At 42.4% G+C, this 15,941-nt stretch overlaps 2 protein-coding genes across 3 annotated transcripts in view; one reads left to right on the top strand and one right to left on the bottom strand.

Moving 5' to 3' along the window:
* Positions 1-15,941, bottom strand: part of RPL31 (ribosomal protein L31) — a 435,376-nt gene that overhangs the window by 131,398 nt on the left and 288,037 nt on the right. The window lies entirely within an intron of this gene.
* RNF149 (ring finger protein 149) overlaps positions 396-15,941 on the top strand; it is a 34,663-nt gene continuing 19,117 nt past the window's right edge. The window contains exon 1 of the mRNA XM_072135865.1: positions 396-1,008. Coding sequence (XP_071991966.1) covers positions 576-1,008 — 433 coding nt within the window. The 5' untranslated portion in view covers positions 396-575. The remainder of the gene's footprint in view (positions 1,009-15,941) is intronic.

Genomic DNA, 15,941 nt, shown 5'->3' with positions numbered 1-15,941 from the left:
CAAGGGGAGGGTAATGGGCGTGGTTTAGCAAAGGGCGGCGCTATTGTAGACAAATCTTTACGTCCATATTTATAGACTATTTATTTTATAATTTGTTTCTGATAAAGTAAAAATGGCAATGACCACCAATTGTGTAGGTTACTTTATATATTGAAAGCCAAATCTGGGTTATGTAAGGACATTCCCCAACAAAGTGTGACAGCAATAGCTGCCGTTATGTTCCGACATGAGATTCTCCTTTCTGTGTTGGACGCCCAGTATAGAAAGGGAAGCTGCCGCCTTTCTCCTGAGGTAATGTCCACAGCCGGCACTGTACGTAGCACAAGGACACCTGGCTGTAACATGGAGCCGCTGGGAGAAGCAGTGGCGGAGTATGGAGGCAGCCTGTGCACCAGGGAAGAGGAAGGGGAGGAGTCACCGGGGTGAGGGGAAGCAGGAGGAGGACGGGAGACTTGTACCTGTGCCATCACAACACTGTCACCCGGAGCCTACAGCCATACATGTGCCCTGTGCTGCCCATGCCAGCCCGGCCGCACTGACTGCAGTACACAGGGTCAATGCCCAGGGCATAGGACATGATGCTGAGCTGGCTGTGTGCGCTGTGCCTGCTGTGTGCCCTGTGCCCGGGCTCCTCCAGCCGCTCCCTGGAATGGTTCACCGCCCTGGTCCGCACAGAGTACACGGAGCCCCTGACCAACAGCACCGTCCTGGGTACCACCGAGAGCGGCCGCTACGGAGACAGCTCCCCCAAGGAGAGCGTCCAAGGCTTGGTGGGCTTCCCCCGGGACCCGGGGCAGCTGGAGGGCTGTCACCCTGACGTCCACTACGCCGTGCCAGGCATGAGTGCCAGGGCCATGGAGGAGGGCGAGCCCTGGATAGCGCTGGTGGCCAGAGGAGGCTGCACATTCAAAGACAAAGTGGTGAACGCTGCCCGCAGGAAGGCATCAGCTGTTGTCATCTACAATGAGGCCAAGAATGGCAATGGCACCGTCCCTATGGCACATCTAGGTAAGAGACACTAACATACCCAATGGGGGGAGTGGTGACCCCACATCAGCCCTATCCACCTGCTTATACAGAGTTATAGAGGGTTCTGTCTCTGTTCACACTTCAGTGTCTTGTCATAGTATCCTCTTCATCATATGATGGACCCCTACAACTTCTAGTATGTGAAGGTTCCTTCCATTGTTCTGCTTGTCCAATTCTTCATGATTTAGAGATACCTGTAATATAACGCTGTAAGAAACTAAGTGCTTTAAGACTTTCTTTAGCCAGTCTGGCCCCAATGCACTCTTGTAATTCTTGTTAGAGAAAGAAATGTTCATTTTTTGTTCATAATATACAGTGCATTGTCCAAAAGTGTTCAGCACATCTGTAGATATAGGGCACACATAGCTACCCTGGATTGTGCCAGCTGGACCTGCATAGTACGCTCTCCCCCTAAGATCTGCTGTACCTACACATTAGGGCAGTGATGGCTAACCTATGGCACTGGTGCCAGAGGTGGCACTCGGAGCTCTTTCTGTGGGCACTCAGGCCATTACCAGAGATGACTCCAGGTATCTCCTGCAGTCCCAGACAGCCCAGGACTTGCTGTGCACAGAGCTATTTTAAAGTGACAGCTCTACCTGGGACCATTTTCTGCTTTTTTGGTGTCCTCAGGGTGCTGGAATCAATGAAAACTGTGACAGAAAGGGAGTATAAATCACAAATTAAATTTCTGTGTTGGCACTTTGCGATAAATAAGGGGGTCTTTGTTGTAGTTTGGGCACTCGGTCTCTAAAAGGTTCGCCATCACTGCATTAGGGGATGCAGCTACCCCCTTCTTGGGAATTGTGGGGCTTCGCTCTGCAGGCTGAGGTACTGCAATCCCTGAAGATCTTTACTATTCTTCATGTCGCTATACATTAGGTTAGTATTTATGACATTTGTTGGAAAGATGGACAACCCCTTTAAATTGCGGTAGCTTTCCATTAGTTAACATTGTGTGGCATTTGTCACATTGTCACACTCATTGTCTGGCTGTATGTGTTCTTCATGAATGAAGTCCCATTGTATCCTCTATACAGCGGCGGATTCCCAGCAGAAGGAGAGCACAGTATTGAGCCTGTCATAGAGGTGATAACTTTCTGTATACATCCATGCTTAGCAGAGGATAAGAAGTCCAAAATGATGAATTTCTCTTTCAATTAGGCTGCTTCAGAGTAATCTCTCTTTTCTTTCTTTTTTTTTTTTTCACATCTGTACAAAATCCTTTTTTCACATCTGAAAAATATAGCTGTAGATTAGAGGGCAAAAAACCTTTCTTCTCCAGCATGATGATGAGGAGGAATAAAACGGAGGACATCATGTGTTGTCTGTTGTCTTGCCAGCTGAGATTTTCTAACTATGCCCATAGAAAATAATGGGTCGCTATGCCATCATACTGATCACACGGATGGATGTAAATAGCTCTCTGAAAGAGCCCTAGTTTTAAGGCTGGCATCATATCTGTGAAAACCGAACCGTAAGCTTTTACGGCTGACCATTGTGCTGAGGATTTCACCTTGTACCGTAGTGATATAGGATGCAAGGAGTCCCCACTACCCGGCAGAAGAAAATCTCCATGTAATGATGATTTCACATTTCATTGCTGCTGTTTTGTGGGATAGATGGGACTCTTTAGGTCTTATAACTATAATTCTCAACCGTGTAATCCATCTAAAAAGCAGGACATGGCATGGACTGTGACTGACCACTCAACTGGCCCTTATGTGACATAGAATACGATGGGTCAGTATGATAACAATGCTTATGTGAAGGCTTTCTTAACAAAAAAGCTGTGAACCTATTGAGAAATCCGTTTATGCTGCAGATTTACCCTCTGGATGTAAAACATGTGCAAAGTATTATTTATGGTTTAGGTCGTTTTGTAATATTCTTGTGACAGCAGATCCCAGCACCAAAAACTTCTTGTTTTATTTAACCCATGTTAAAAAAACAAGTTGTTATTGCCATCCATATGGCAATATCGACTTGTTTGTTTTTTGAACATGCATTAAATAAAATAAGGAGTTTTCGGTGTGAAGATCTGCTTTCAATTTCTATGTGAGTTTCTGTGTCTGCAGCCAGGCTGCATTGATCCTCGTGCATTGGATGTTCAGTATTAGAGTTCAGCTGTTGCTCATTTTTGGGGGTACTTCAGTGAGTTGTGCAGGTTCGGTGAGTTGTGGAATATTTTTAAACATTTCTTGTGGTGGCTGCTTTCAGACAAAGCCACTTCTGAATTAATATTGGAGAAATTAATCAGCAGACCTGATGTACATATAGGGAGTAGAGATGAGCTAACGTATTGCCAAATTTGCCAAAAGGGCACCCCTGACTAATCATAGCCATGGCTTCCCGTTTAGCTGAACCCAAACGGGAACAATCTGCTCAATTCTTCCTCGATTACGCACTGTAAGCACACTTTAGGATATAGGTAGACTGCTGTTTGTTTTAAGGCAGTCAACAAAGTAGTAACATATTTATGATCCTAGTTGCAGATCCTATCCGTAATCTTATGTCTATGGCTCCTAATTTTTGGAGTAGAAAAACAAGGATGGGACACATTTACTTACCCGGTCCTGTCGCGATCCTCGCTGTGCGTTCCCTGACGATCATGGACACTAAGATCGTGTGCCCGATATCTTGCATGTGTCGCTTCCCCGCTCAGGTCCGCCAGAGTTCACTTTCTTTTTCCTGGTGCATGTAAGTGCATTGTCTTGCGACACAATTTAAGTGTTAAATCCCGTGCTCAGTCTAAAACCGGTGGATCTTCCAACACCCCCCCCCCCCCCCATTTGTGTTGCATGAAAGCCGTCGTGATTGCGCCAAAATCCGATTGCGTGCGCCACAATGCTCTTTTAAATGTGGCGTAAATCGGTAATCGTCGGAATAGCAACGTTAGTGCAGTCAGCTGACCCTTAGTAAATGAGCCCAAATATGTACATTCCACTAGTCCCATAGTGCAGGGTAATGGTTGAAGTCTATGTCCAGCTTTACTTGAGGGGCTGTAAGTGTTTAGGAGAAAGTATTTCTGTAGGGGCTCCATATGCCCTGCATTTCATGGAACCACACGATGTAGGTTAGCTGCCATTTCTGGTGTACTTAAAGTACCAAATAAATTATAAAAAAAAATTCCTGCAGTTTTGTCAAAAAGAGGGACATGTCTCTTTTTGTCTGTTTTTGGTAAACGATTGTTTTCTGCGTGAAATAATCCAGAAGAAAGGCCTGATCATATTTTTCAATCATATACAAATTTATAAATCATTTAACAATCGTGTGTCACCCCTTCTTAAAGGGAACTTGTCACCAGGAGACCCATTTTTGGCACTCCCCCAGTCCCCAAAGAGCATAGTACATACACTGCCAAAGTGTTTTTGTATTAAAAATAGGTTTTACAGAAAAAAAAGATATGTTATATTGTACCTTTCATTAGCATCTGCTGTGTGACTAGGCAGTTGCCAAATGGGAGGGGCTGGAAAGGAGCAGTTCCCCCCCACCCTTGGGAAACATGTGACCTTTTCAAATATAGAAGAGACCATGTAGATGTGAACACAACCTTATTGATGCGGTAGGTAGTTTTTCAATGCTCTATAACAGTGGTTCTCAACCTTTCTAAAGCTGTGACCCCGCAATACAGTTCCTCATGTTGCGGTGACCCAAAACCATGTACAAGAATATAACTACTATAATACTGCCCCCTATGTACAAGAATATAACTACTATAATACTGGCCCTATGTACAAGAATATAACTTCTATAATACTGCTCCCTATGTACAAGAATATAACTACTATAATACTGCCCCCTATGTACAAGAATATAACTACTATAATACTGCCTCCTATGTACAAGAATAGAACTACTATAATACTGCTCCTATGTACAAGAATAGAACTACTATAATACTGCCCCCTATGTACAAGAATATAACTTCTATAATACTGCCCCCTATATACAAGAATATAACTTCTATAATACTGTCCCCTATGTACAAGAATAGAACTACTATAATACTGCCCCCTATGTACAAGAATATAACTTCTATAATACTGCCCCCTATGTACAGGAATATAACTTCTATAATACTGCCCCCTATATACAAGAATATAACTACTATAATACTGCCCCCTATGTACAAGAATAGAACTACTATAATACTGCTCCTATGTACAAGAATAGAACTACTATAATACTGCCCCCTATGTACAAGAATAGAACTACTATAATACTGCCCCCTATGTACAAGAATAGAACTACTATAATACTGCCCCCTATGTACAAGAATATAACTTCTATAATACTGCCCCCTATGTACAAGAATATAACTACTATAATACTGCCCCCTATGTACAGGAATATAACTACTATAATACTGCCCCCTATGTACAGGAATAGAACTACTATAATACTGCCCCCTATGTACAGGAATAGAACTACTATAATACTGCTCCTATGTACAAGAATAGAACTACTATAATACTTCTCCTATGTACAAGAATAGAACTACTATAATACTGCTCCTATGTACAAGAATAGAACTACTATAATACTGCTCCTATGTACAAGAATATAACTACTATAATACTGCCCCCTATGTACAAGAATAGAACTTCTATAATACTGTCCCCTATGTACAAGAATAGAACTACTATAATACTGCCCCCTATGTACAAGAATATAACTTCTATAATACTGCCCCCTATGTACAGGAATATAACTTCTATAATACTGCCCCCTATATACAAGAATATAACTACTATAATACTGCCCCCTATGTACAAGAATAGAACTACTATAATACTGCTCCTATGTACAAGAATAGAACTACTATAATACTGCCCCCTATGTACAAGAATAGAACTACTATAATACTGCCCCCTATGTACAAGAATAGAACTTCTATAATACTGCCCCCTATGTACAGGAATATAACTTCTATAATACTGTCCCCTATGTACAAGAATATAACTTCTATAATACTGCCCCCTATGTACAAGAATATAACTTCTATAATACTGCCCCCTATGTACAAGAATATAACTTCTATAATACTGCCCCCTATGTACAGGAATATAACTACTATAATACTGCCCCCTATGTACAGGAATATAACTACTATAATACTGCCCCCTATGTACAGGAATATAACTACTATAATACTGCCCCCTATGTACAGGAATATAACTACTATAATACTGCCCCCTATGTACAGGAATATAACTACTATAATACTGCCCCCTATGTACAGGAATAGAACTACTATAATACTGCCCCCTATGTACAAGAATAGAACTACTATAATACTGCTCCTATGTACAAGAATAGAACTACTATAATACTGCCCCCTATGTACAAGAATAGAACTACTATAATACTGCTCCTATGTACAAGAATACAACTACTATAATACTGCTCCTATGTACAAGAATAGAACTACTATAATACTGACCCTTATGCACAAGGATAGAACTACTATAATACTGACCCTTATGCACAATAATATAATTACTATAATTCTGCCCCCTAGTTCTCACTCCCTTCTGCCCCAAGTTCTAGTTCACCCCTCCTGCCCCCAGCTGTAGTGCCCCCCCCTGGCTGCCCCCTCCGGGGTCGCGACCCACAGGTTGAGAACCGCTGCTCTATAATCTTGTCCTGGCACACCTACTTTAGAAAGACCGTAACATTTTAGGAATAATAAAAGCAAACTATTTGTGCTCTGTTTTGTGATTAATGACTAAATTTTTTGTATTTATTTATAGCATCATGTTATAAGTATATAATTCATATTCTAAGAATATCCCATAAAGCTCCTTTTAAGGTATAATAGTATACAAGTGTCACATATGCTCTATCCCGTGTATATAATTGTTTCTGTCATAGAAATATGCTACAAATGTGAATTTGCAGCTTATAATGGTAAATCTATTTTGGAGAGAAGGCCATTCGTGTCATCTGTTTTCCCCTCTTCCCAGTTATTGTGTGGCATGTTCCTAATAAAGGCTTTTCCTCTAGGCCTACTATAATTAGTGACAACTTGCATATTGGGAACACAGTGTCCAGGAGAACCACTGATGGGATGTATTACTAATAATTGATTCCTAGGTGACTCCTCTGCTCTGTCCTGCTAGTTTTTATCACTTTTGTTTCATTACCCTTTAGTTGCTCGCTTAAACGTTTGATAAGTAGTTTTATGCGAACCTATTCTTTTGTGTTGTATTCATTCCTAGAAGGTAGGGGGTATAACTAGATATTTTTTTACCAACTTGGATTTTTTGACCTGGTTGGAATAAATGCGTCTCCAAATACACCATATTGTATATATTGCCATAATTCTGGCCATGAGCAGACCACCAGCTTGTTATCACCATCGTCAAATGGATTTTTTTTTTTAAATATAATGAACATTATTCATCATTTTGAAAATGATGGTGAACAATTCACAGTAGAAGTCACCAGTATGTGATAAGTATGGATCACACCAGTCGGCTGACCCTGCTGCTTCGTAGTACCATAAACTGTACAGTAGTCAGAGCTAGAAACAGAAGATTTATCCATTGCATAATGTCCAGGTTGGGGAACTCCAGCTCTTCTCTTTGTTTCTTAGCTGTCATTCAAGTGACTGAGACATGGGGAGAGGGATTTCTAAATAGAACATTTTACATATCAAATCCTCTTTCATCCAACGTTTGCCATTACATGGCAGGTCCTATAATTATGAGGTAATTGGTTGGCCAACTTTTCTCTCCAATACAAGGCTAGCTTAGTATTTATAGCTTTACTTTTCTTCCCTGAGATGGAAGCCACTACAGGCAGTCCCCGGGTTACGTACAAGATAGGGTCTGGAGGTTTGTTCTTAAGTTGAATTTGTATGTAAGTCGAAACTGTATATTTTATAATTGTAGATCCAGTAAAAAAAAATTTTTGCCCCAGTGACAATTGGAGTTTAAACATTTTTTTCTGTAATGGGACCAAGGATTATCAATAAAGTTTCATTACAGACACCTTACAACTGATTATTGCAGTCTGGGACTATAGTAAAGCATTCAGAAATCTTCACCAGAGGTCAGAGGGGTCTGTCTGTAACTATGGGTTGTCTGTAAGTCGGGTGTCCTTAAGTAGGGGACCGCCTGTATCAGACGTTTTACAGTGGCTTCTTCCCCTCTCCCTATGTTTTATGGACAAATGGAGAGAAGACGGATAGTCACCTTTAGACCAAGGTTGGGGCCAGCATTGTCTTCTTGGCATCTGGCATGTCATATTACCTTATTTAATGTATGTGTTTACTGTTCTTCTCCTGATGTTATCATTTTGTATTGTTGTTTGTAGAAGGTGTTTGTCCTTGGAAAGAGAGCAGACAAAACCATTTGTATGTGAGAACAATGGAGACACCATGAGGAAACATCTGGGGCCTGTTCCGTTTGCTGAACTGAATACAGACAGGGATATAAATTTTCTTTCAATGTAAATGAAGTTGCTTCTTTGTTTCCCAATATTACCCGTCCTTGGTTGTGGATGTAAACGAACAAATCTGTGTGCAGCCGGGCGGGTAAACATGTCCTGTAAACGTCATACTTAGAGTTTAACCGGTGTAAATATGTAACCTTAGATTTGATTATTGAAGACATTGCTATAAGGGCTAGAATGATCTTGAACTAAAACGTTCTGAAAAATATAGAAACATATTTATGTGTAAAATGAAGTGAGAAAATATCATAGTATTGCTACTATAACAGGTCTAGGCAGGACTTTACCTTCCAGCGCATGGTTATATCGCATAATGGTTAAATGAGCATTTTTCCCTATGATGGAAGAAATTCTTGGAGAAGTCATGCGTTGTCATTGAGTCACCGGTGAACAGCTGTATCCAGTACTGACTGTCATCACAGCGCCCCCAGGAGTTGATTCACATCTGTCCTCAGATCCTGTGTGGCTTATAAATCTGCCTTGTTAGCGTTTTACCAAAGACCATTATTCTATGCTTCTCACCATATAGTAATCAATCTCAGGACAATTTATTTGTGCCGCATTCAAAAATAAATGTGGAAACGTTTTCTTTTTTAAGCCATATAATCTTCTTGCTGCCTCTCTACAGTCTCCTGTACATTCTTTGCAGGACTTGGCAAGGGCAACGATTCAGAGGTTGAAATGTAGGATACATGAAGTTTATCATGCACTCGATATGTAATCTCAATATAGGTCAAGTTGATGACCTCTAAGAGTGCCTTGCTTCCTGGTCAACCATGCTTTCTCATGCCCTGCATCTGAGGGAGCCCACGCTAATGCACCATGAACCCAAACACATATGAGTTCTTTACTTGTACAGAGTGATATAGGCTAAAGAGTGGCACAGTGCCAATTCAGCTGAAAAGACTTATTTCCAGAGATCCACCTCCTTACATCCTATTGTCAATTCTTATCAAGTTGCTGCCAAGCAGTCTGTCTCTGATTACTTGGGTTTTCAGTCATTTTCACTGAGCTAGTGGTGGGTAAGGAATAACAATACTTGGCAGGACTTTATCTTTTACTGACTTAATCACACAGTTATTACTAAATAAATGTAGGTGGAGTCATTCATGTGGTATTGTAGATAAACCTAAATATGGAAACTGAGTCATTTGTTTGCTTGCTTATGGGCTTGTCATTAAATGACCAATGTGAATTCTTTAAATGGTTTGTTCCAGGATCAAAAATGTATGCCCTATCTACAGAATGTGTCATTTGAATCTCGGGGTCCCGTATCCACCATTGGAATAGCTTAGTACTGTAATGGACTTTGAATTGAGCTGCCGAATGCATATTTATTATACTCGATGTGCCAGTAGTTTACCGTATTTTTTTTATAGGCCAGTGCGCCTTATAGGCCAGTGCGCCTTATATATGAACTTATACAGAAATGTACTACAGACAAGATGTCCTGTACATTTACCAGTGTTTAATAGCTCCATCCCCAGAAATTTCCTGCATCTTCCCACACTGTACACAGGGTCCCTGGCTCCTGAAGTGCCCTGGCACCACAACTACCATTGTGCCCATCCTGCCCTCCCCTAGCACGGAGAGACCGGAGCTGCGATAGTGCAGACCACGAGGCAATCATCATCATCATCAGTAAGAAATCCCCCATACCTGACAGCCCTGTAACAGGGGAAAGAGAAGGAGCCACTGGGAACCCCACAGGAATAACACCCTGCCTGAGGAGGGAAGGAGAAGGGCATAGGGAGGCAGGTTAACCCCTGCTGCATCACCCTGTATTAACCCCCAGCAGCCATACCTCTGAGATCGGAGCTCTCTGACACGCTGAAGACAAGTTTCCCGGGAAGTGTAGCTGGCTTGAACTGTGCACAGGTCTGCCACCTGCTGGTCATTTTTGGGTACTGCTTTTGATCCTGCGCCTTATACTCCAGTGCGCCTTATATATGAAACTAGATGTCTTAGCAGGCATTTATTAGAGGTGCGCCTTATACTCCGGTGCGCCTTATAGGCCAAAAAATACGGTACACATGTAGTGCAGTTTGCCTTACTATTGATAAATGTGCCCCAATGAATGAACATAGCATCTAGATGAGCATACTGCTGAGATTGCACTGTCTGCCACTGATTGGACAGTATGAGAGAAGATTAGCATAATACACTCCCCCTCCTCCAGCCCAAGCTCCTCCTCTCTGACAGAACTTATATTAGAAGATACTGGTCAGATACTGGGACTGATGTCTCCTAGGGGCTAGGAAGAAAATGTGAGGTGGTGAAAGGTCCTCCTCAATATGTTGGTTGGTTGGAACTAAAAATTACCTAAAAAGCTATTGCGTTTCTTTAATGGCCCAGTGTAGTGGTAGAAAATCAACTTAGAAATGAGAAGGAAATTGTCAGTACAAAGTCTTGGCGGTGGAGAGTTTAACCATGAAGTCACACTCTCCCCTCCCTAACTGATATTGATGGCTTTATGTCTAGGGACATAAATAACCATCTCCCCAGAAGTCAGGGGACATTCTTAGGTGGGGAAAGCTTGACTTCAGTGCTAAACCTGCCCAGCACATCTAGCCTATCCCCCCCCCCCCCCACCCTCCAGAGTCGGTGTGTCCTGTGAATTATAAAATACATCCCCACCTTCTACTTTGCATTGTAATACTGTTAATTGACTCACCTGAGTGTTCCTGAACTTGAACTGAGTCGGGCAGCAACACCCACTTCCTCCTCTGTCCTCTTACTTCTGCCTCCTGCATATATCATTCATACCTATTTCTGAGATGCAGCTTTGAGGGAGATATTTTCAGGGGGCATGTTTTAAAGGGGACAGAGTAGGAAGGGGCTAGTCAGCTCAACTCCGATCAGCTCACGAACACTCGGCTGACTCAATTAACAGGATTACAATGCAGAATGGGGGAGGGGATTCATTTTATAATTCACAGCTGCTGACTCATTTCAGTATCCTTATTCAGAGCAACTCCCTACAGTAAATGAGGTAGGACCTTTGGTTTGGGGGGGGGGGGGTACATGTGTCTGACAGGTTACCTTTAAAGGGAACCTGTCACTACATTTTAATAAATAGAGCCCTTCTTTTAGCTAAAAGGTGTTTATTTCAGATCCCAATAAATTATCTTTATAACCTTGCCTTGCATAATGCCAAATCTAGAGAGGGCATGGCCTCATCTGGCTGAATCCTACTTCTTCTCAGTGTTTATCAATAATGTCATGTGACCAGACTGACATCATCTCATGTCCTTTAGCCTTCTAACATTATCAAACTGTACCCTATGTATGTATCTGATCATATAAAGTCACAGCATGTCTGCATGTACTTCCCATTCCTCTATGGAGGTATGCTGTGACTTCATGGGATCATATACATACATATGGGGGACAGTTTGCTGATGTTAGGAGGCTAAAAGACCTGAGATGATGTCACATGACATTATTGCTGAATGCTGAGAAGAGGGTGCAGGATTTAGCCCGAGGAGACCACGCCCCCTCAACACCCTCTAGATTTGGTTCAAGTCAAGACGAGGATTTATGGGTATCTGAGATAAACAATGTTTAGCTAAAAGAAGGGTGTTAGTTAATAGGGCTCTATGGGAACCTGCCACTAGCTGTATATGTGAAACTGGTGACAGGTTCCCTTTAAACATTTCCCAGACCTATACAGAAAGTGAATAAAAGACAGGAGGCTTTACTTTGCAGAGCTTTTAATGCATGTATATTGGTAAATTACCTAATGTCCTGCCCTCCACACTTACTCACATTACAAAAAAACTAAATGGCGTTACAAATAAAATGGCCAACCCCTTTAAGAAATGAGACTATTTTCTCAATGTTTTTCTTGTACTGGAGTGAAACCTGCCAATCTCCACATACTCCCACCACTTCCAAGAAAACAAGCTTAAATATCCTGCCTCTTTCTTTTTTTAGGCCAGTTAGTGAGATTGTGGGTCCTGGCTTGTATACACCATTTATTTGTACAGAAATTATAGCTGAAACTTCTATCCACATCCTTGGGCATCCGGCTACAGTTTTCCTGTATTTCCCAGAACATGCTGAGACTTCTAACCACAGTTGTAAAATGGAAGAGTAAATGGGAACATTTTGGCAATTGTTATTTTATAGAACCTCTTAATGTGATACCTGGGATGATATTGGACCTTGGTTTGGGTGATCTCTAATGCTTCTGTAAGTTCTTAGATTTCAGTTTTGAATAGCAGAACAGTATAAGAGCAGTTTCATCTTTACTTCTTTGCACAGGTGACACGGATACATTTACCTGAGCCCTTGCGGTGAACCCTGCCACTGGCGCCTCTGCTAAAATATTTACATAACTGCCAGTTCGAGATACAACCCTTCTTCTTAAAAAAACAGTAGTCACAAAAACTCTGGAGCAGCTCTTTTTTGAAAAACATGTAACATTCACACACTATGGGCACTGGAGTCATGCCCATTGTACTATCCGCAAGAGGACAGCTGGAAGTGACTACACCACTACAGCATCATCCAGGATTGCAGAATACTTTGATCCCAGAATTTAGGGGGCTCCTACAGAATTGTATTTATGAGGGCCATGGGGGTCTAATATTATTCAGATATTTACATAAAGTGTAATATCCTGGAACTATTATTATTACTTTATTATTATTTTTTATTTATAGAGCACCATTACCTCCATGGTCTTTCAGTCCATCAGTAAGGGATTCTTATACATTACATAAAGACAGAAACAAATGCATAAACAACAGTGATCAGGAAACAAGTGGGAGGACCATGTGCAAGAGGGCTTACAATCTACGGGAGGGTAGATGGAGACACCAGGTGAGAGAGCAGAACCGTTATTGTGTATTGTAGGCGATCCTGAACTGGTGGGTGTTCAGGTTACATTTAAAGGTTTGGAAGGTGGGGTACGGTCTGACACATTTTGGTAGAGAGTTCCAGAGTATGGGAGAAGTCCTGGATAGGATTGTTAAAAAAAGCTAATATGCGAATGGTAATAGTGTGAAGCTCGAAGGTCCTGCAAGGAACGGAGATTATGTATAAGATGGTATTGTCTGATTGATTCCGAGATATATGGAGGGGATAAGTTGTGGACGGCTTGGTAAGTCATTGTTAATATTTCAAACTGAATTTACTGTGCAATAGGTCACCAGTGGAGAGACTGGCAGAGAGGAGAGGCAGTGGGAGAATTAGGACAGAGATGGATTAGTTAGGCAGCAGAGTTACGGATAGATTGGTGGCGTGTTAGAGAGTTAAATTTTAGTATTCGTTGCCAGTAGTATTACCGTATATACTCGTGTATAAGCCGAGTTTTTCAGCACAAAAAATGTCGGCTTATACACGAGTCAAATAAATAAGTAAAAATTACTTAAAAAATAATAAACTTATATACTCACCCTCCGGTGGCCCCGATGCGCAGTGCTGCTCCCCCGATGTCGTGCCGTCTTCTGCTGGGCGCCTAGTATGCCGGGCTAGAAGACGGGCGTGGAAGCCTGAAGACGAGCCGCGGGGACATCGGAGGAGCAGCGCTGCACATCGGGGCCACCGGAGGGTGAGTATATAAGTTTTTTTGTTTTTTTTTTAATGCTGGGTTTGGCTGTATACTACTGGGGGCAGGTGGCTGGATACTACCTGGGGGCAGGTGGCTGGATACTACCTGGGGGCAGGTGGCTGGATACTACCTGGGGGCAGGTGGCTGGATACTACCTGGGGGCAGGTGGCTGGATACTACCTGGGGGCAGGTGGCTGGATACTACCTGGGGGCAGGTGGCTGGATACTACCTGGGGGCAGGTGGCTGGATACTACCTGGGGGCAGGTGGCTGGATACTACCTGGGGGCAGGTGGCTGGATACTACCTGGGGGCAGGTGGCTGGATACTACTTGGGGGCTGGTGGCTGGATACTACTGGGGGCAGTCTGGGCTGGCTGTATACTGCTGGGGGCAAGCTGGGCTGGCTGTAAACTGCTGGGGGCAAGCTGGGCTGGGTATGATGTCAGCAGCGGCGCGTCATACTAGGCGCCTGCCGGGGGAGATCAATGGCGGCGCCCTGCAGAAGAAAGAAGACGGGCTTGGAAGCCTGAAGACGAGCCGCGGGGACATCGGGGGAGCAGCGCTGCACATCGGGGCCACCGGAGGGTGAGTATATAAGTTTTATTTTTTTTTAATGCTGGGTTTTGCTGTATTCTACTGGGGGCTGGTGGCTGTATTCTACTGGGGGCTGGTGGCTGTATTCTACTGGGGGCTGGTGGCTGTATTCTACTGGGGGCTGGTGGCTGTATTCTACTGGGGGCTGGTGGCTGTATTCTACTGGGGGCTGGTGGCTGTATTCTACTGGGGGCTGTATTCTACTGGGAGCTGGTGGCTGTATTCTACTGGGGGCAGGCTGGGCTGGCTGTATGCTACGGGGGTCTGTGACCAATGCATTTTCCACCCTCGGCTTATACTCGTCAATAGGTTTTCCCAGTTTTTGGAGGTAAAATTAGGGGTCTTGGCTTATACTCGAGTATATACGGTATTATGTATATGCCCCAATTTAGAAAAAAAATGATTTTGTAAAAATGTTTTAAAGTAAAAAGTAAAGTTTAAAAAAATAATTGTATACCTCTGTACACTAATTAGAAACATAAATAAAAGTATTATATTACATAAATAAAAGTAAAAGAATTGATATTGGTGTAATCATAATTCCACAAATACACTTTTAGACTTTTTATAGGGGTGTACATAATCCAGCCATTTATTCTGTTCATATGTGACAGCCAGGATAGCAGTGCAGAAAAAAAGCAAGCAGGCTGGGGGCGCGTAGGCTTGTCCTAGCTCCCTTTCACTTCAAAACTGTAGACCACTGAACAATTTGTTGTTTCATAACTCTGGCTTCCCTGGAAAGAGGGGATTCCTGCCTCAGCTGTGAATGGTCAAGACAGTAATTCCTCTTTCGGGTGATGGAGACTATGAACCTCCTTTGGGATGCAGTTGTGTTTGAAAATATACAGCATATCTTAGTTAACATCTTTCTTATGTCATATTAACAGAATAACTGCACCAATTAAATCTGCAAAAAAAACTGCACCATGTGATTGAACCCTTAAAGGGGTATTCCAATGAAGGCAATATTCTTAAATATACTCAGGATAACAAAGTAACACATTCTCTAATTCACTATTATTAAAAACAATAAAGCACCTCACAGATATAATTTCAACCTGTCTATATCAGTCCTGGTATTTACAATTTTGGTTGCCCCTGAATTCGACCGTAAATGTTCTGACTGTGGTTGGATTCTTTTCATGAATAGCTTCTCTTGTCTGCACACTGCAGTGCTCTCTGTCTACTGCCCCTCCCCCTGTATTACAAGACCAGCTCAGACACAGGCACTTCCTTCCTTGTAATAGTACTCTTGTACCACACCATTTATAATACCCAGAAGACAAACCTGAGGAGCAAG

This window comes from Engystomops pustulosus, chromosome 2 (assembly GCF_040894005.1).
Source record: "Engystomops pustulosus chromosome 2, aEngPut4.maternal, whole genome shotgun sequence".
Taxonomy (NCBI): Eukaryota; Metazoa; Chordata; class Amphibia; order Anura; family Leptodactylidae; genus Engystomops; species Engystomops pustulosus.
Note: the sequence above shows the minus strand (reverse complement) of the source record. Positions and strands in the feature narration are given on the sequence as shown.